This window comes from Podarcis erhardii (genome assembly GCF_964252035.2).
Source record: "Podarcis erhardii genome assembly, chromosome: 18".
Lineage (NCBI taxonomy): Eukaryota > Metazoa > Chordata > Lepidosauria > Squamata > Lacertidae > Podarcis > Podarcis erhardii.
Window position 1 is genome coordinate 7,766,265 of NC_138516.1, and position 21,039 is coordinate 7,787,303.

Consider the following 21,039-nt stretch of genomic DNA (forward strand, 5'->3'; position numbering starts at 1 on the left):
TGAAACTGTTCTTAACCTGAAGACCACTTTAGCTAATGGGGCCTCCTGCTGCCGGTGCGCCGCCGCTGCCCGATTTCTGTTCTCATCCTGAAGCAAAGTTCTTAACCCGAGGTACTATTTCTGGGTTAGCGGAGTCTGTAACCTGAAGCGTCTGTAACCTGAGGTACCACTGTATGGTGTAGATGGGACCTAAGGTGCTTTTTGAGCCACCTAGAGTGGCTGGGGAAAATCAGCCAGATGGGAGGGGTATAAATTATTATATTTGAGATTTCTGGAAAGTGATCAAAGCATTTGAAAAGCACCGGAGCCGCTTTCTGCCCCAAACTGGTTCTCCAGATAGTTTGGGCTACACAACTCCCCCATCTGGCAAGTAGTAACATCTGGGTGGGCAGGCAGTTGGGAGGGGATCTGCTTTAGGAAGTGGTTGTGTCCCTTTGTCATTGGTGTGCAAAGGTTGTTGTTTAGTCATGTCCACCTCTTCGTGACCCCCTGGACCAGAGCACGCCAGGCCCTCCTGTCTTCCACTGTCTCCCGCAGTTTGGTCAAACTCATGCTGGTCGCTTCGAGAACACTGTCCCACCATCTCGTCCTCCGTCGTCCCCTTCTTCTTGTGCCCTCCATCTTCCCCAACATCAGGGTCTTTTCCAGGGAGTCTTCTCTTCTCCTGAGGTGGCCAAAGTCTTGGAGCCTCAGCTTCAGGATCTGTCCTTCCAGTGAGCACTCAGGGCTGATTTCCTTAAGAATGGAGAGGTTTGATCTTCTCGCAGTCCATGGGACTCTCAAGAGTCTCCTCCAGCACCACAATTCAAAAGCATCCATTCTTCGGCGATCAGCCTTCTTTATGGTCCAGCTCTCACTTCCATACATCACTACCGGGAAAACCAGAGCTTTTGCAAAGGTAGACTGCCCCTAAACATGGAGGCTTTATTGGACCATCAAATCCATAAAAAGTGCAAACTAATTTTAAAGCCCTTTTCAGGCTGATCTCTGGTCATTTTTTTTTAACCCCCCCACACACACACTTTATTCCCTCGGGATTTTGCATTTGGAAATGCGACACACTTTTATTTTTTTAATCGGTTTCAAAACCTTCGGTGAAAAAAAGCACATTTCCAAACAGCTGCTTCGAATTGTAATAACACCGCCTCTTTCAGCCTATTGTCCTTCCCCGGCACCCGTTGATGTTGACTGTGACGTCAGACGTACGGGCGCTGGAGCGGAGACAACGGGCCAACTTGCACTGCGATTGGTCCGGACACGTGTCCGTTTGGAGACTTCGCGTTCTCATTGGACAGCACCCCGTGAGAGTGGGGCCCCGATTGGTCGAAGCTGCTGCTGCTGCCCCTTTGCTCTGCGTACGTGACAACCCCGGCGCCCCTCAGGCGAGAGGCGGTGCCCGACCAAAACAGGCGGCCCCTTCCATCTATTGGCTGCCGCACCTGTCCATCGAACCGCCCCGCCCCTTTGCCGTCCCTCTTTGCGAACCATTCCTCTCCCTCGAGACCCGCCTTGCCGCTCATTGGCTGGCCGCGCACGTCCTTCAACGCCAACCGACGACTACCTTCCCCCCTCCTCGAGCCTTCCAACCGCCGCTCTGGGCTCCACCCCGGCGGCTCTCATTGGGCCTCCCCGCTTGCCTCCGCCCAATCGGCGGCCTCGCAGACCCGGAGGGCTTCGTTTGGTTGGCTGCGGCCGGCGCTCTCTCCCGCCCCCTTCCGCCGGCCTCTCGCTCCCCTCAGGCGAGCTGAGGAGGAGACCGAGGGCATAAAGCGGGGCGGGAAGCAGCGGCGCCGCCGAGAGAGGAGAAGCGGCCATGGGCGCCTGGGTTGCTGCGGTGCTGGTGTCGGGCGCGCTGCTGTGTGCCGTCGGGGGCGCCTTCGGGGCAGGTGAGGAAGCGGCGTCGGGGGAAAAAGGCCTCGAGCGTCGCCTGAGGGGAGCGGGGGAAGGGTAGAGTCACTCGGCGGCGGCGGGGTCTTACTCTCGAGGAACGCCTAGGCCTCTATGAGGGGGAGCGGGGTGCAAACCTGATGGGGTAACGTGAGAAACTCATACACGTGTGTGAGAGTGTGTGTGAGTGTGTGTGTGTGTGTGTGTAGCTGCAATTCGAATCCAGCCCTCCTTAGAGTAGACCCGCTGGCCACCACTCTTGGCGACGGGGGCTCTTACTCTCGAGTAACGCCTAGGAGGCCTCTATGAGGGGGAAGGGGGTGCAAACCCGATGGGGGTCACGTGGGAAACACGCACACGTGTGTGTGTGTGTGTGTGTGTGTGTGTGTGAAGCGGTAATCCGAATCCGGCCCTCCTTATAGTAGAGTCACTAGCGACGGCGACGGCGTCTTACTCTCGAGTAACGCTTAGGCCTATGTGAGGGGGAAGGGGGTGCAAACACGATGGGGTCACGTGAGAAACACATACACGTGTTTGTGTGTGTGTGTGTGTGTGTGTGTGTGTGAGAAGCTGCAATTCGAAGCCAGCCCTCCTTAGAGTAGACCTGCTGGCCACCACTCTCGACGACGACAGGGGCTCTTACTCTCGAGTAACGCCTAGGAGGCCTCTATGAGGGGGAGGGGGTGCAAACCCGATGGGGGTCACGTGGGAAACTCATACACGTGTGTGTGTGTGTGTGTGTGAAGCGGTAATCCGAATCCGGCCCTCCTCAGAGTAGAGTCTATCTGGACGGCAACGGGGTCTTACTCTCGAGTAACGCTTAGGCCTCTATGAGGGGGAGGGGGTGCAAACCCCATGGGGTAACGTGGGAAACACATACATGTGTGTGTGTGTGTGTGTGAGAGAGAGAGAGAGAAGCGATAATCCGAATCCAGCCCTCCTCAGAGTAGACCCGCTGGCGGCAGGTGCCGTCACACTCGGTGGCGACGGGGCCTTACTCTCGAGTAACGCTTAGGCCTATGTGAGGGGGAAGGGGGTGCAGACCCGATGGGGGTCACGTGGGAAGCACACACACACGTGTGTGTGTGTTTGTCTCTGTGTGTAGCGGTAATCCGAATCCGGGCCTCCTCAGAGTGGACCCGCTGGCGGCGGGTGCCATCAGTTTCGACGGCAAGGGGGTCTTACTCTCGAGTAACGCTTAGGAGGCCTCTATGAGGGGGAGGGGGGGTGCAAACCCCATGGGGGTTACGTGGGAAGCGCACGTTTATTTTTATTATTATTATTATCATTATTATTATTATTGGCTGGGGAGTGGCTGGGGAAACTCAGCCAGAGGGGCGGGGTATGTATGTATGTATGTATGTATGTATAAATAAATAATTAATAATAATAATAATAATAATAATAATAATAATAATAATAATAATAATACAACATTTCTATACCGCCCTCCCCCCGAAGATCTGCTGGGCGGGGTTCGCATGGTGACCGTGTGGGTCTCACTATGTCTTTGCGCAGGCAGGATGGATTCATTGGCCACAACCCAATATTCTTAACGAGTTGACGGCATGTTACTATGAGGTGGAGGGTAGCCTTTTACATTGCAAAGACTCATTAGAGTGGTGATGTACAGTGTTTGTGTACAGGGGTGTGTAATCCTTGTTTGGTGAGGGAGATGCAGGCCAACCTGAGGACAGAGTGCACAGGTGGCAAAGCTGATGTTGCTCTGTCTTAGTCTTCTGTGCCCCCCCCACTACTTTTTCCATGATAGCAAATGCAGCTGTTCACTTACCTGAAACAGAGTATAACTTTGCTTGCTCTCTCCTTCTGGAAGCCACTAGCTGTTGAGAATGCAATTTCACAGCTGCATCCCAGGTAGAGTTTCTTGGGCCTAGATCTCACCGAAATGGCAAAACCCATGTCTAGATGGGTCTATCCGAATCTTAGGTGATGGCTACATATGCAATCATCTTCTGCCAGCGTGCCCAGTGTTCGTGAAAGTTGTTGGGGAAGGCTGTCCTTTCATGCTTTTCAAGTGATTTTACAGTAATAAAAAATGCAATTTATTACTAAAAGCAACAGGGATGTGAAATGCTCCTTCCTATGAAAAGGAGGCATTGAGCAGGGCAGTTGATGGCCTATAGCAGTGTTTCCCAACCTTTGGTCTCCAGCTGTTTTTTGACTACAACTCCCATCATCCCTAGCTAGCAAGACCAGTGGTCAGGGATGATGAGAATTGTAGTCCAAAAACAGCTGGAGACCAAAGGTTGGGAAACACTGGCCTAGAGGCATGTTCTGTGGAGAATCCCAACAAGCAGATAAGAGACACCTGGAGCCACATTCAGCACCTGGGCCTGAGGTTCCCTATAAGTGTGGCACAAAGTTGTATTCTAGGTATGCCTGAAGGAATGTATGTGTTGTTTTTAAACTATGCCATTCATGTTCAGATGCCCCTCTTTTATCTCTCTCTCTCGCTCTCCACTAACTCAGTTATGGTAAAGCTGTGAACTGGCTTCAGCATTTGCAATTGGATCTCCTGTCTTTAAGAAGAAAATGTGCATAATTTTAAACCCTTGTTACAGGTGCCTTTGGAGAGGATAAATCTTTTAAAGAAAACCAAAGCTACCAGTCCGTTGTTAGCAGGAAAAGCCATCTCAGACTTCTGCTCTGATTCCCTGTCCCTTATGTATCACTAAGTTAGGTACAGTGGTGCCTCGCAAGACGAAATTAATTCGTTCCACGAGTTGCTTCGTCTTGCGATTTTTTCGTAATACCCAGGATTCCCTGTTTTCGTCTTGCGAAGCAAGCCCATAGGGAAATTCGTCTTGCAAAGCAACTCAAAAAACGAAAAACCCTTTCGTCTTGCGCGTTTTTCGTCTAGCGAGGCATTCGTCTTGCGAGGTACCACTGTAGGTCCATTAATTTCAGTCGGTCTGCCCTGAGTATGGCTAACTCTGGGAGCCTCTGCCCAGAGAGGGGGAAAACACAGGGACATCTGCAAGAGAACCAGGCATCCTTGCAGGAGCTTCCGTTATCATCCCTGTAATGAGCAAGGGCTGAACAATATGCAATTCATTTCTTAATTGGGGCTGACCTTCCCCTTGCAGAAGAGAGATGGGAGTGGGCTTCTCTGTTGGAAGGAATACAGAGTATGTGTGTATGGAATTGCCAAGTGTTCCCCCAACTCAGTCTTCATGCAGTGCAGTAAGATGCCCATAGAAGGTGACTTTTTGGTCCGCCCACTCTACTTCTCTGCTTGTAAGCGTGGGAACAGGTAGAAGCAAGTAACTTCCTGGGAAATTTTCTGGTGCCCCAAAGCAGGGGCTGCTAGCTGTATTATTATTACTAGTTTTAATGCTCATCAGAAGGTCCCAGGGTGGGGGCAGCAGTGTAAAATACACCATTAAAACAACTTTAAAGCAAAGGGTGTAGGGAAGCCTGTGGCTGCCTGCCCCACAGGTGCCACAGTGGCAGCCCCGGCCCTAGAGAGCAATCTAATTCATTGTGTTCATTTGATTCTTATTCAGTAAACAAAGTTTAAAAAGAAACACCTTTGTATTTGCAGTTGGAATCCATTAGGAAGGAGAATGCTTTATGGCTGGAATGAAATACTTCCTCCCACATCACTAGGAGTAAGGCACTCGATTTGTGAGGGCCCATTTTCTTTCAATAGCTTGCATGTATTCGGTGTCCTATCTACAGTGGGGGGTTACCAGGACATGCCTGCTGGGTTGTGGGAAGACGAGTTTCTCTTTACAAGGAGGGATGGGACGAAATTGTTCCCATATTAAGGAGGATGGAGATGGCAAATGGGATCCTTGGCATGCCGCTCCGCATTGCCCTGAAGACTGAGATTGGATTTTATTGTGGGCTTCAGCTGTGAGGGGGATGAAAAAGCTGGGGCAGGGTAGGAAAGAGACTATATGGTACATTGACTCAAAAACCCTTACCATATTCTAAGGTTGGGTCGAGTTATGCCCAAGCATAGCTGTGTGTGGGAGTCTTAATCCTACTGGGATTGAGAAAAGGACCATTCCCAGGATCATGCCCTTTGTTCATTGACAATATTTTTTTTTTGGTTCCCCATCCTCCCAAAATATAAATCTGGAGGAAGGTTTGAGAACAGTATCATTTTCTTTAGTGAAACTCTTTGCTGCTTTGAAGATTAACTGGTTTCTCACCCCTGCCCTTCTTTTCTGGGGCTGTGAGATTGTTCATTGATGGAAACACCCCTTTTAAAGCTCTATAATTAAGGTTTTCTATTTTTAATGCAAACGCGCAGTTGAGCCTGTTCCTCTTTCTTCCTCCTCCCAGCTTGTTCAGGATTTCTCCCTCTTCTTATTTCCAAATAGTAAAATAAAAAAAATTACTAACAGCGTACGTGCTAGACAGGAAGGTTTTCATCATCTTGACCAGTTGTAAAGGGGAAACTGACCATCAGTCTTTAAAACAAGAAGAAAAATTGTTTTAACTTCTAGCGGAGGGTTGGCTCAGTCATTGGACTACATGGCCAGTGACCAGGAATTATGGGAGTATAGTTCAAGAATATCTGGAGGGCCACATGTTCGAGTGAAAGAATGTTTGCACCTGGCTTTTGTCTCTGGGACTGTAAATGCATCCACCACTTCATCTAAACACCTAGTCCAGGAGCAAGAAACCTTTTTCCAGCCTGGGGCCACTTTTCCTTCTGGACAACCTTTGTGGTTAACACAGCAACAGGCAGGACCAGAGACAGAAGTAGGTTAAGGTTAGGTTAGTTTCTACACAAACACACCTCTATCTTCCATCTGGGCAGGTGAAAGGCATCAGAGTTCCAGGATCCAGCCAGCTGCAAAGCAGAGCCATGGGGTGTGTGTGAGCTGGAGGAGTTCCAAAGGCCAGGAAGACAGGTCTGGAGGGCCATGATCAGCCCCTGGCCCGAGGTTCCCTGCTCCTGACTTTTACGTAATGCTGCTACGTCAAATCTAAACTGGCATGGTTTTTGAATTAGAAACTGCCATTTGTTTTTTACCCTGAACAAAACGCGTTCTCGTGTTTCATGACATCTTTATTTGTTTCCAGCTTCCTTTGAAGCAGTTGGCGGTGTGGGGCTGGGGGTCCTGCAGTACAAATACGCTGCAGCCTCCTGCAATGTTGTTGATTCTTTTGGCCTGAAAGCAACAGCAGGTGGGGACAGAAGGCATTGTACTTCAAGGCTCTGCAGGAGTGGGGGAAAGGGTGGTGGTCTAGATCTGTGTCTCCATCCTGTCCTCAGGCTGTACCATCCTTGAAACTTATTTTTTTAAAAAAACAACAACACAGATTTGGGTTCATCAGCTGGCATTCAGACCACCACCCCATAGGCTTTTGTTTGTATGGTCTTAATTCTGTTGCTTGTTAATTTTTATTAGGGCCTATTAAAGCTTAGCATTAATACCCAATGAAGCTCCTCAAGATTAAGTGTTTGCAAATGTAGCCTGGTATTTAATTAGCTCTCCGCTTAAAGACCTTTCCCGTGAGAGGCTTAGAACCTGCCTCACGCTGGCAAGCCGGCCTTCTTACGTCTCCTTCTCCTGGCCCCCTTAGTAATGCTGCTTTTGTTGCAAGTGGTTTCCCAGAATATCCCTGGGAGTCTGGCTGGCATTTCTAAGCCTGTGAAGACATTCTGGGCTCTGGAGTTCACCTAGTCATCTTTCAACAACAGGGTGGTAAACAGATCAGCCATTTGTGTGGATTTAAATATCTTTGCTGCCCCGTTCCATAGGCTTGGAAGGGTTTAGAACACTGTACATTAGGGGTGATGGGCTGGACGATGACCTCTGGTTTCAGTAGCTTCTGAAAAGTGTTTGACATATTCATGGTTGTATGAGTGGCTCTTTGCCACAGTGGCTATAGCAATCCTCTGGATTTGGAGGCGGTCTTCCTTTTTTGCCCTGAGGGCAGGCTCCCCAGAGGTATCTACGTGGTTTCTATGGGAAGCAGGATTCCAGACAAGGTGGGCACTCACACAACCCACAGCATGAAATAGGCCAGAATGAATGGTCTTAGTGGGGTGAGGTTGCAGAAGACCTTGCAAACTTAGGGCATGGGTGACTGGATTCCTTGCTTATTTTTCAGAGCAGTGGAAACCGCAGCCCTGCTTGGTTACAGAGCACTTGGACATAATTCATGCAGCAACCTTGTAAGGGAGGTAATTGTTCTTCCCATTTTGCGAATGGGCAGTTGAAGCTGGATTTTCCCCCTCAGCCAGGCATGATTTTGTCTACCCACACTCAAGGCCCAGACAAACGGGTTCCTTGAATTGCACTGCTATCTTACTCTACAGGCGCCTTCACCAAACCCTGGTGCCTTCCATATCAGCCTCAGCCAACGTTGCAGGCTAAGACATCTTGGGGGCACCAGTTTGATGAAGGCGGCTGAAAAACATTGAGACTATAATCATTTAGTGGGATAACTCTTGCTGCAGATGCTGACCTTTGTGTAAAAGCCCGCAGATTATTGTTTGATCAGACCAATCTTTGAGCAGATCATTAGCTTAGCTGCTCTGAGAGCGATCATGTGGTGCAGCTTTATAGTTACCCTTCCGGCTTTTAGTGGGGGGAAAAACCTCTAGCAGGCTTGAACTACAAAATGGGAGGCTGAGAGCAACCGTCTTGTGAAACACCAAACCCTTTAGCGGCTCTCTTCATCTGTGTAATTCCGGGTACACTTTGCTTGCTTCCAAGCTGTTGTAAATGCTTCAGAGATGCCGCAACTGTTGGGCTATATTGTTTCATCCACCCCAGTATCACTGAATGCATCTGGAAGCAGGTCCTCACCCAGGGATGGCTAGCCTGTGATCCCCACTAACTGGTATTCAGAGGCACTTACTGCCTTTGACAGTGGAAGAACATGACAGATAGCCTTCTCCTCCATGGATTTGTCTAATCCTTTTTGAAAGCTGTCCAAGTTGGTGAGAGCCCACTCCTGCCACCATAACCAGTCAGGAATAATGGGAGCTGGGAGTCACAACAACTTCTGAAGGGCTGCAGGGGGTTCCTTGTCCTGCTTTAAGCTGCAAAGCACACAAGAGAGTTTTTGTTATTAGATCCGTTTGACAGCCTCTTGTGTCCTATCTTAACTTAGAAACACCCTTTGAAGCTCAAGGAATTCTCCGTGGGAGGTGAAAGCAGCCTGGGAAACAAGGGAGTGCCCTCTCTTCTCCTGTCTAGATTTGCTTTACAGAGGTATCAGCCATATACATCTAAGAACATCAAAAGAGCCTGGTTGCTGGATCAGGCCAAAGGACACCCATTCCAGAATCCTACCCTCACAGTGGCCAACTTTGGCAAGCCTGCAAACTGGACCTGAGTGCAGTAGTGCTTTTCCCACTTGCAATTTCCTGCAACTGGCTTTCCTCAGACAGTGGAGGAGAGAATGTAGCCATTGTGGCCGGTAGCTGTTAATAGCCTTATACTGCATGAATCTGTGTAATCCTCCTTTTCAAGTTGGTAACCATCACTACTTGTGGGGGTGACTTCCAGAATTCAATTGTGTGGGCACATCGGAGGGAGGGGGGAGTTGGTGTTTATAGTTAGTTGTTTCTTAAATGCATCTCTTGGGGTAGGTTTGTGTGGGTTTTATCTGGGTAAGAGCTTATCTGAGCTGGTCCAGCTGTCCTACTGCTTGCTATCTAGGCACATTCAAAGTGCAGCTATGGGATACTATGCCTTGGATTTAGGTCCCTTTCAGAGAGTTTGTACTTCCAAATGCCATCTTGCACTGCTTGCAGAAAGTGCAAGTTTTTCACTTGTTTCACAATTATCCCAATATCTGGACAGATCTGTACCTTTTGCCCCTGAATCTTCATGCTGTCTTAGCATGGTCTCCTTGTAGGGCAAGCAGCTGGTTCAGAGGGCAGGTTTTGAGTGGCAAAACAATAGCTTTTTAAAAAATTGCTGCTTACATTTGTTGGAGAGCTGCCGTTTTAGATTTGCAGCCTTGGGTTAGTTGCAACATGAAGCCTCCGCCCTGTTGAAAAAATGAATTCTTCCCCAAACCATCTCTTTGTATGAGGTTGGGCATATTTAGAAATGCCAGGTTTCTTCAACTTAATCTGTTTTTGATGTTGTTTCGGTTCTAAAGTGCCAATTAGTGAAGTTTAGTCGGGATGTCTCATGGCCTAAAATTAGAGATGGGGAGCCTGGGGGCCAAATGCAGCCCTCCAAGCAATCCTGTCTGGCCCTCAGAACTCTCCCTAGGTTGCAGACTTCACCAGCCCTGTTTCCCACACTCCTTGACTGCATTTGCCTGAGTAGAATATGCCCTTGAACTCTGATATTGGCTCTTGATCTCCAGAATTGTGTGGGTGTAAAAACCAGCCTATGGTCCAAATGAGAAAATTGCCACTCACTGCTCCACACTTTTTGCACTGCCCACTACTGGCATGTGGCCCTTGGAAGATTGCCCAGAAGAGAATGTGGCCCCTAATGCTGGAAACAGTTTCCCAAGCCCTAGCCTAAAAGATGAGATCCAGTCCCAGGCGTGCAGAAAATTGCATGGAGGCTTAGGATGTGCTGTGCTTTGTCCAAAGAAGCCTAGAAGCTGTAACGGGGGGGGGGGGGAGTGGTACGGGAAAAGGGGTCAGAACCCATGCTTTATATCTGTGAAAGGACCTGGCACTTGGCCATAGCCAATGGCTGGATGGCTACAGTTGTGCCAGAGATCCCCTGCGGTTCTCCAGCTCCTCCCTTCAGCTCAGAGTGGGGAGTGTCTGTTTTTAGTTGAAGGTGACTTTACTTTGAAGCGAATGAGCAGATCATGTGTTTTTCCCTGGGGCAGGGTATATAAGAGCTGGGCATAAACAGCTGAGCGGGACAGGAGGCTAGGCAGTATCCTCCTCTCTCTTGGGACATTGTTCTGCCCCTCTCTTGATCCAGCCTGTTTCCTCCATCCTCATCGAGGACTTACTTCCCTGAGAACCTGGCAGGTTTTCCCTATTCCCTTGGCCTGCAAGCTGTGCACCTCCACAGTCAAACAAGCTTGCTCCGACAAGCAGTAAATCCTGTGTAGGAACTTCGAGCAGGATGCCACATTTTTTATTGGTGAGGAAAATTGTGTGGTTCAGCTTGCGTAGGATAGGGTACCTGTGAATGCTCCCACTAAGGTTAAAAAGAGGCTCAAAGTGTGGCAGATCAGCAGTAGAACATCTGGTTTGCATGCAGAAGGTCCCAGGATGAGACTCATTGTGGTTGAGACTGGCCGTCATTCTCCCTCTTTCCCTCCTTCTCACTGGAAAAGTGACTTGTCCCAATTGCATAAGGCAAAGCAAGCCAGTCCTTATTGGGATGTGCCAGTATGTCCATCATCAGCTAGCCAGCCCACATGCCTAATCTCTCTGCACCTTTCCTTGTTGGCTAGTGATCCATTTTGCCGTACCTTGTTTTTAATATGTTTTGTAGCCCAGAGCAGCGTGCGCTATTTTAGAACCCACCTCCCATGTGAATTCTGGGGTTTACTGGGAGTAGACACCAGCTGGGTTGTCTAGCCAGCCCGACCTTTGCAAGTGGGCTGGCCCTTCTAACCTTTTAACTGCTTTTATTTATCAAACACATTTCTCCGCTGCCCTTCAGCCACAGAGCTGTTGCCGGTGTGGTTTATAATAATAAAGCCAACTCCATAAATTTAAATAAGCTTCATAAACCTGGAGTGACATAGTGCTTTGATTTTACTGTGACCAAAGTCTCTTCGGTTTTGAAAGCTGAACACCAGTTAAGGCTTAAAACCTAGCTGGAATTGTTTGTAATGGGGTGGATCTAGCAAAATTCTGTTCAGAACAGACTCATTGAAAATAAAGTGCATGGCTAACGTATATCCATTAATTTCAAGCCGTCCTCTAAATTTCAGTGGGTCTACTCAGCATGACTAATGTTGGATACAGCCCAATGTACTTCACAAAGTGCCCCTCCCATAAACTTTCTTGAGTATATACCTTTGACTGAAGGAAGCATGTGCTGCCCCAAGTCACCTATTTGTTTCTTTAATTTCTACCCCACTTTATTTGAAAAAATATATACTCTTGTCAGTCGCTTTTCTGTAAAGCGCAGAGCCAAAACCAGTAAAAGCCATAAATTGTGTATTGTGTGAAGTAGGTTCTTATTGTTCCTGTCCTGAATTTACCACCGCACAACTTCCTGAGTTATCGTATTATGCAAGGAACAGAAAAAAATCCTGTCATGACCATCTCTCTCCTCCTCTGCCCCCAGAGCATGGCAGTTCCTTGGCTGTTGGCACAAACTCCTTCCCTAGTGCCTCAGCCAGCAGTTAGCGCCTTTTCCCCCCTTTTCTTTTTTTAAAAGTGTTTTGATGGGTGAACAAGACTCAGAGCCCAGTGAACTGAGTTCAGCCCTGCAGGGTTGCCTGCCGCGCTTCATTTGCTTGTTCCAGTTTGGAGGCCAGATTTAGGGACATTTTTAAAAAATGTGTGGATTCTTGAGTGTGTATAATTTCCCAATAATTTGTTTACCGCTGCGTTTTGTAAGCTCGGGGGGGGGGGCATTTCCAGGCTGGTGGCCACATTTGTCTGCCCACCCAAGCTGGGTGGGGGGAAAGCCAGAGAGGTACAGGGATAGACATACATCTCTATCCTCCATCCAGGCAGGTAAGAAGCAGACGGATTCAAAAAATACCCAAGGAGAGGCCTAGAGGACCAATTTCTCCTCCTCAGACCTGGACTTCCCCATCCCTGTTGTCTAAAGGAGCTTCTCTGCCTACATCTCTGGGAAGCTTGCAGGGCAGGACATGGGGTGGGGAGCCAGCGACCAACCAGATCTTGCTGAACCCTCATTGTTCCTGACCATTGTGGCTGGGGGTGATGGGGCTTGGAGTCGAGTGATGTCTCAAGGGCCACAGGTTCCTCACCCCATACATGGGTTTTTCCGGGTAGCAAACCAGGCAACATAGCCAGCCCTGACTGTACAGGATGTGATACAACCCACCAGTTCCCATGACTAAAGCAAGTTAAAGTTCTCTTAGATGTGATGACTCAGTTTTCTTGCATATGATGTACTGGGAAGAGTTTAACCTTAGATTCTTTGGTTGAGGTCACATAGGGCATGCCCATGGTACGTTAAGCCAGAGGTGTGCAGATTTAAACCTTTGGTACAGCAGGCTGTTTTCAATACACACACCCTCTGTCCTCCAAGTTGAAGGACACATTCAAGCTAGGCAAAAACAGTTAAGGAGTGTGTCAAGGAGGACCAGTGAGACCTAGGAAAGTTCCCAGGGCCAAACAGAGAAGCCTGGAGGCCCACATTTGACCTCTGTCTTGAGGTTTCCCTACCTTCTCTAAAGAGGCATGCTATGGATCTGCAAGCAGGACTTCTGGCCCCGAAAGTGTCTTGTTTCTGAAGAAAGCAGACCTTTAAAACCCTAGGCATGCATGAATAAGGTTTCCCGTTTTGCAACAGTTATCCTGAACAGGCTTGCATACTCTGTCTGGTTGCTAAAACAATTAAAAGGCATATTGTCTTGACAAGTAACTAGAGTTTATACTAGAGTTGCTGGAAACTGCAGGAGTGCTTTTATGTTCGGATCCTGCTTATGGTGTTGCCACAGGCATCTCGTAGGCCACTGTGAGAACAAGGATGCTGAACTAGATGGGCACTGGCTCTATTTACATTACCTAATGGTAATGGGACCCCTGACCATTAGGTCCAGTCGTGGCCAACTCTGGGGTTGCGGCGCTCATCTCGCTTTATTGGCTGAGGGAGCCGGCGTACAGCTTCCGGGTCATGTGGCCAGCAGGACTAAGCTGCTTCTGGTGAACCAGAGCAGCGCACGGAAACGCCTTCTACCTTCCCACCAGAGCGGTACCTATTTATCTACTTGCACTTTGACGTGCTTTCGAACTGCTAGGTTGGTAGGAGCAGGGACCGAGCAATGGGAGCTCACCCCGTCGCAGGGATTCAAACCGCTGACCTTCTGATCGGCAAGTCCTAGGCTCTGTGGTTTAACCCACAGCGCCACCCTTCGCATGTCCCTACATGCATTCTAAATCTAGTCCCTCTTGATGCTTCAATGTTCCGTTCACTCTCTCTTCCCCTGGGTAGCCTCGGCATTGTTCTGGCTCTTAATGCTATTTGCTTTGGGCAGGGTTTATCCAGCCTTGGTTAAAGAAAAGATTCCCTGAACTTTTATTTTTTGCTCGGTTTTTAATTTTTGGCTTACGCTAAGATTTTGCGAGGGCATATTGTATCCGATTGCGCAGCCGAGTGAGCGAGCACACTGAGGTCTGACGCAGCACGGCAGGTTGGCTAGTAGCGCAGAGGGAGCTGGCTTGCTGCACCGGGAATCGGAACCCCACACAATGGCACCCAGTCACTATGGCCAGGCTGCGGGCCAAGAGTTACCCAATTTGGGTCAACTGACCGTTGGCGAAGGAGGCAAAGGCATGCTTGTTCACCTCAGCGTGGGGCATGTGAGGACGTGCTCCCTGTCGGAGGGGTGCTCTGCTTTCTGATAATTGCGTAGCAAGGCTTGTCTTTGTCCCTTGGCATGCCTGGAAGGAATCATCTGGGTTTGCTGCAAGGGCAAACACTCTTGCGACAATTGCTAAACTGTGTGGCAGTTGACGTGCACGGTGCCTCAAATGTCCCCCGTCATTAGCTTCCTTCTTAATGACTCGTCCCCCTGTTTCCCTCTTCTCTGCAGAAGGGAATGAAGACCAGTAACCGGAACTGAAAAGCAAGTGGGAAGTCTTTCGCAAGTGAGGGCTTAAGCAACTGTCTATTATTATTATTATTATTATTATTATTATTATTATTATTATTATTATTAAAATACACCTGCCTGAGCATCCCCACCTGAACTGCTCATCCCACTGCCCCCAAAATGGAAGAAAATTGGGGAGCCATTGCTTACATGGGTGCTTTGCGTGATTCTGAGTTTAGGCGAGCATAGGACTGGAGTGAAGATTTCTAAGCTAAGGGCTTCTCTGTAAACCCTTTTGCTGTAAGTTGCCTTGCTCCGTGAAAATCAGTCCAAAAATAAAATCTGCAAAGACAACTAAACGCCATGAGTGTAGAACATACTAGCTTTCTTGGCTAAATGCAAAACTTGGGCAAGTTTTGGCTACTGTTTATAGTAAAGGCTCACAAGCTTATGATCCACATGTTTAGGTGCCCTGTGGAAATCTCCGTACTTAACCCTGTACTTTTTAGTTTATCTTCTGATGATAGAGCCCAGGGTTGGGGTTATCAAAGAATCTACCAAGGCCCTAACCTGTGCCCTGTGACTTCCACAGTACGTTTTGGGTGCAGTATACCACCTTTTCCCATTCTCAGCCGTATTGCCTAGGGCTCATGATTTTCACAATAGTGTGCCAACTTTCATGCTAGTTCTGAAGAGGAATTACTCCCCTCCTTCATCTATCACACGAGAAAGACAAGAATGTCTTGGTTGAGATAAAGCTGTCTGTGCTTTGATTATATAGCTAATGTGGTGCAGTGGTTAAAGGTGATGGAGTTGGACCTGAGGGACTGGCATTCAAGTGTTTGAAACTCCCTTGTTCTAGGCGCATTTTGCGAAAGCAGTTTCTGAGCTCTGGGGGCATTACTGCGCCTAAGATTTCAGATTAAAACTGCAGAGTGGAAGGAAAGGAGAACCTTTTTCTGCCTCCCCACTTCCAGCTACTCTCTGAAGACCGGAGAAGAGACCCTCTTAAGAATATTAGGGGGTTGGGCAGGGGAAGGGCTAGACTTGTGTGGAAAAAAATGAAGATGATATTTTAGCTGCAGTTCATTCGTTTTCAGCTTTGTATTCTTCTTATAAAAAAGTGCCTAGACATTCCGTTGTTGCGCCCACAACCTAGGTTTAAAGTGCCATTTAGCTCCTAGCTTTCATATCTCAGTTTCTAACACTGTTGGCATTCAAATCTACACTCAGCCATTAAGCTTGCCGGGTGACCTGGGGCCAGTCACTGCCCTTCAGCCTAACCTACAGGGTGTTGCAACAATAATATGGAGAGGGGGAAAGCCGTGTACCTTGAGCTCCTTGGAGGAAAGGTGGGATATAAAGAGCAAATAAATAACAAAACAGTCCATTTTCCAGCATTTTTTGTTTGGGATGGGTATGGATTGAGAGCCTCTGATTGCTGTGTTGCTGCATAACTAAAGCATCTGTTGGCTTGTTCACCTTCCTCTGAGCACGTCCAAAGTTCTGCATGTGGCCTTTCTGTTGAAGGCTCTGTAATTGCCTCGGAAGCTTGTCAAGCCTTCTGATAAGGACACAGTGACCCAACATACCCAGGACTTGCCGCAGTAGTTTCGGTGGGATGCAAGTTAAACAGCAAGAAGTGTAAACCAGTCTTGTGGTGCTTCCTGTCTAGTTTTCCACCAGTTCCTTGTAGGCCCCAAGTTTTTGTGCAGGCAAAGCTTGAAAAAGAAGAATGGGACTTACTAACGGAGAGAGTGCAAGAGCCACTCGCCCACCCCTGTCTTTTGAGGGGAGGACAAAATTTCTTCTTACTATTTTCAGCTACATGCAAAAGGTAAAGGTACCCCTGCCCGTTCGGGCCAGTCTTGCCAGACTCTAGGGTTGTGCGCTCATCTCACTCTAGAGGCCGGGAGCCAGCGCTGTCCGCAGACACTTTCGGGTCACGTGGCCAGCGTGACAAGCTGCATCTGGCGAGCCAGCGCAGCACACGGAACGCCGTTTACCTTCCCGCTGGTAAGCGGTCCCTATTTATCTACTTGCACCCGGAGGTGCTTTCGAACTGCTAGGTTGGCCGGCGCTGGGACCGAACGACGGGAGCGCACCCCGCCGCGGGGATTCGAACCGCCGACCATGCGATCGGCAAGTCCTAGGCGCTGAGGCTTTACCCACAGCGCCACCCGCACATGTAATAGAAGTGGCCATTTGTGGAGTGAGTGTGCCGATGTGAGTTACCATGCTGGTTCTTCTTTAATATATATTTTTAAAGGCTGCTGATCTCTTTCTCTTCACTGTCTTTCTCTCTTGCACTAATAATACTTTGCACTAACGCCTCTCCCCCCACCCCGCCTCCCAGCTGGCTTCATAAAGTCGCCGCTGTCTCAAAAGAAGCTGACGGAGGACAGTGTGGAGCTGCACTGCGAGGCTGTCGGTAGCCCCATCCCCGAGATCCAGTGGTGGTTCGAGGGGGCCGAGCCCAACGAGACAGCCGTCCAGCTGTGGGACGGGGCCTGGCAGGACCGGGTCAAAATCAACGCCACCTACAAGCAGCACTCCACCAGCGCCATCTACGTCACCAACCTCACGCTCAACGACTCGGGCACCTACGAGTGCCGGGCCAGCAACGACCCCGACCGCAACCACTTGTCGAAGAGCCCCAAAGTCAAGTGGATCCGTTCCCAGGCGAACGTGATTGTCATTGAGCGTGAGTGGCAGTTGCCCCAATCCCCCTTGGCGGTGGCATTTGCTTGGACACAGCCGTGTCTCTTAGCTTTGCCACGCCCCCGCCACCCCTTTCACCCATGTCCCATGGCTTCCCGAGAACCCTGCTGCACCTTCCCGCCCTAACTGTGTAGAAATCCAAGAGACCTCCCCCCTCCACCCGCATCCTCCCCTTCACTCCTGGCGAGTGGCCCTACTCAAAAAGGGTTGTAACTTCCCCATCAGAACCACACCGTCCTGACCGATCCCTCTGGCTTCTGGACCCTGAATGCCAACATTGTCCTCCTTGGTGTTCCTTTTCCGAAATGCAAAATTGAAAGTGGCTCTGCTTTTGGCGGCCTCCAGCGAACCAACCTCTTTTCATCTCGTTATCCTGCGTATCTCTCTTTCTGTATACACACACAGTCTTGCTTCCCCCCCACCCCTGCTTTTGATATGCTTTCCAACCTTGCTAGAGGTTACTGGTTGTCGTGAGCTGGATTGAAACGGTCTTGTTTTGCTTGTGGTGTAATTGCAACCGTTTTTGAAATGGCCGTAGCACTGTCTCTGTGCAGCACTGGGTGGGGGAACGAGTCTAGTTGTTTGTGCTGTGGAGCAACCAGTTTTAGCTTATTTGCCTCCTCCCCCTTTCTCTCCTCCCCCTTCCCCCCACTCTATGCTGAGCTGAAAGTCCAGATTGTCCAATGACAAGAGAAACGGCTTGTCTTTTGTGGCCGAAACGCTGAGCAAGCAAATTGAATTTGACGTGCCTCAGTTTGGATGCTTTTACAAAAGGAAGTGTCCTCCCTTGCTCGTTGCCCTCTGGTCAGTGGTTTTCAAATTCCGTTTGGCAGTACATCTGCTTTGCATGCAGGGAAAAATCCCAGGTTCGTTCCCCAGTGGCAGCGTCTCCAGGTAGGGAATGTCCCCCTGCCTGAAACCATGGAGAACCTGACTCAGTAGAAAGAAGCTTCCTGTGTTCCTTGGAAGCTTATTGGGGGTTCCTTAATGAGAAGATCCATAAAGACATATATTAAAGCTTTCATTCCCTGTGATGCTCAGGAATGGGTTTAAAGTGCACACTCTACTCTTACGGGGTTACGGTGCCACCCAGCAGAGCTGGCCAAGGGCCACTTATGAACTCTATGCAGGCACCAGGCTTGTGGGATCTGCTTTTAATTTTTATTGGCACTCCCAAGATTCACCAACCAAGAGAACATGGGGCTATATGTTTAGGGTTGTATCCAACTCCAGTTAAGGGACATACATGACTTAGGGCCATTAATTTCAGTGGGTTCACTCCGAGTGTGACAGAGTTGGATACAGCATTTAAATGTAAGAATTTTGGAGTCCAGGGATTTGTTTTCGAAATTCAGAACCAAACTGAGCTCAGAGTCCTTCCACGCAGCAGTCTTTACCTTGAGTTTCCTTCCTATCAGCAGCATGGTTTAGGGCAGGGAAGAATTCAATTTGCAACTGGGAGTCAGGAATCGCTTTGCCGATTTACTGCAAGTCCCCCAGAGGTTTTATCGGTAGGTCCATATTTATCTTTTTCAAACCCCCCAGTTGCTTCTGCGGTGGACTGGGAATTCCCTGCCAGGTGTCCAGAGCTCAGTGCAAGAAACAAGACTCTAAATGTCAAACTTTGAAAACCACTGCTGTATTGATGGCTGGAAAAATAAATAATAATAACGTTTCTTGGTAAATGGAAATATCCTTCTTTTCGGAGAGGCAAATCTCAGGAGTGTCTTTCAGCCCTGTAGAGTCCCCTGTCTCTGAGGAGAAAGGGCTGGGTGGGGGATTTGTCAAGTATCTGTTTGGTTATTGAGGGTGGGGGAATGTCTGCAAAATTTGCCTTGAAATTGAAACTCTGTTTGGCCACAGTATGCTTATCTGGGTGCTCCAGGGATTCGTTTTAGGTGGGGGCAAAGCTGCCTGTTTTAACTGTTACCTCTTCAAAGGTTTGGGTCCCTGTTTCCAGGTGGTTTCATATGAAATGGCTCCTTCTCAGGCCAGTATAGGGCATGACCGTTTACTCGCTGGCTGCAGCAAATTCCCCCAGAAAAAAGAGCAAATGTAAAAACTGTCACATGAGACCCAGGCATTGAGAACAAGTGGTCCTTGGGCGCAGACACCAGTTGCTGCAAGTTGCCTTCCTTGCCAGCATTTCACTGCACTTCAGAAGGTACTGAGTAGGAATATCCCTCTGGCACCCAGAGCATGGCAGCTGGCAGTTCTGCTACTACCAAAGTTGCCGGCCTCCTCGCCATACCTCCAGTTTCAAGAATCTCAGCAGACTGCTGCTGCTACCTGGCCATTTTGTAAATTGTTTTACACATGCAGAGCACGTGGTGGTGCAGTTTCACTTCATGAGAGTCGCTTGACAGAATCCAAGATGTTTGGGTGTGGGTGGAGTGTGTGTACCGAATGCCTAATTCCTCTTTAACACGCCCCCCCATAAACGCACAAACTTTGTACCCAGAAGAAATGATGCAAACTGGCCAGATGGGCATGTAAACCTGCTTGACTACTTCTCAATCTTGGTAGCAATCATTGGCATCGGACTGGACTGGAATAGCCGTGAGCATAGGAATCTGCCTCCTAAGCTCTCTGGAGGCTTGTGCTGGAACCCATTTGCAGCTCACTTCATGTTTTCACAGTCATATGACCAACAAGCACATACTTGAGGCTTTAAGGTTAGGTGCTAGGCAAAGCCTAGGCTAGGCCCTTACCCATGCCATTGCCCTCAAGATGCTTTGGACTACAACTCCCATGTAAGCTCCAGCCAGCACACTGGGAGTTGTAGTCCAATGCCTCTGGAAGGCAGTTTGGGGAAGGGCAGGCGTAGAAACAAGCCATTATGTGACAAGTAGGCCACTTTACCTCTGCTTACAGGTGACTGAACTCCACGCTGCAATGGTGTCCTCTCCCACACCCCTTTCTCTTCTGAAAGCAGCCCGCCTTGGCTACGTCTTCCTAACTTTCTCTCTTGCCTTCATTCTTTCCCCCAAAATATCGACAACGCAGGGGCCAAAATCTCAGCCACTCCCGAGGTGACTGCCGGCTCGAACGTGATCATTTCCTGCAACATCACCGAACCGCCAACCGCCGTCAAAGGCCACTACTGGGAGAAGGGGGGAACGAGGCTTGATACGAATGAGACTTCACCAGAATTTACCTCATACCTGTAGGTATCTTTTAATATATATTTTTGCCGGGTGGGGGTGGCGTTGTTTAACACGTTCTCTTCCATGCCTACAAGCTCTCTGGGTGAACAATTCTTTCTAAATCCAGAACAGAGCAGATAAGCCTGTTATGAACGTAAGCAAAGCCTGGCTGAATCAGGCCAATGGCCCATCTAGTCCAGCACCCTGTTCTCACAGGAGCCAACAAGATGTCTATTATGGGAAGCCTGCAGGCAGGACCCAAGGTCAACGTCAAACTTTTTTTTAAAAAAAGAAAGGGCTTGAATGTACTGATGCTGCCAGAAGGAATCCGCTGTAGGGCAGGCTGAGAGACTGACTGGCCCAAAGTCACCCAGTGAGCTTCATAACTGAGTGGGGATCCGAAACTGGGTCTTTGGGGTCATAGTCCAACCCTCAAATCAATACAGGCAACTCCCCATTTATGCGGGGGTTACATTCCAAAGCACTGCACGTTTAAGTGAAATCGCATATATTGGGAACACCATTGACAAAGCCTGCAGAGACCCTCTGGAAACCCTTGAAAAAACCAGCAGTGCTCCTTGGATTGCACTTGCAAAGGCTTGTGGGATTGCTAGAT

General features: G+C 49.0%; 2 protein-coding genes across 3 annotated transcripts in view; both read left to right on the top strand.

Moving 5' to 3' along the window:
• Positions 1–21,039, top strand: part of MADCAM1 (mucosal vascular addressin cell adhesion molecule 1) — a 122,966-nt gene that overhangs the window by 46,037 nt on the left and 55,890 nt on the right. The gene's annotated exons all lie outside the window — the stretch shown is intronic.
• Positions 1,697–21,039, top strand: part of BSG (basigin (Ok blood group)) — a 37,534-nt gene continuing 18,191 nt past the window's right edge. Inside the window, exons 1-3 of one of the 2 annotated variants that reach the window (XM_081846354.1) lie at positions 1,697–1,886; positions 16,913–17,260; positions 20,284–20,443. In XM_081846354.1, the coding sequence (XP_081702480.1) occupies positions 1,814–1,886; positions 16,913–17,260; positions 20,284–20,443 (581 nt within the window). In that variant the 5' untranslated portion in view covers positions 1,697–1,813. The remainder of the gene's footprint in view (positions 1,887–16,912; positions 17,261–20,283; positions 20,444–21,039) is intronic. The other variant, XM_081846353.1, reaches the window with a different exon arrangement.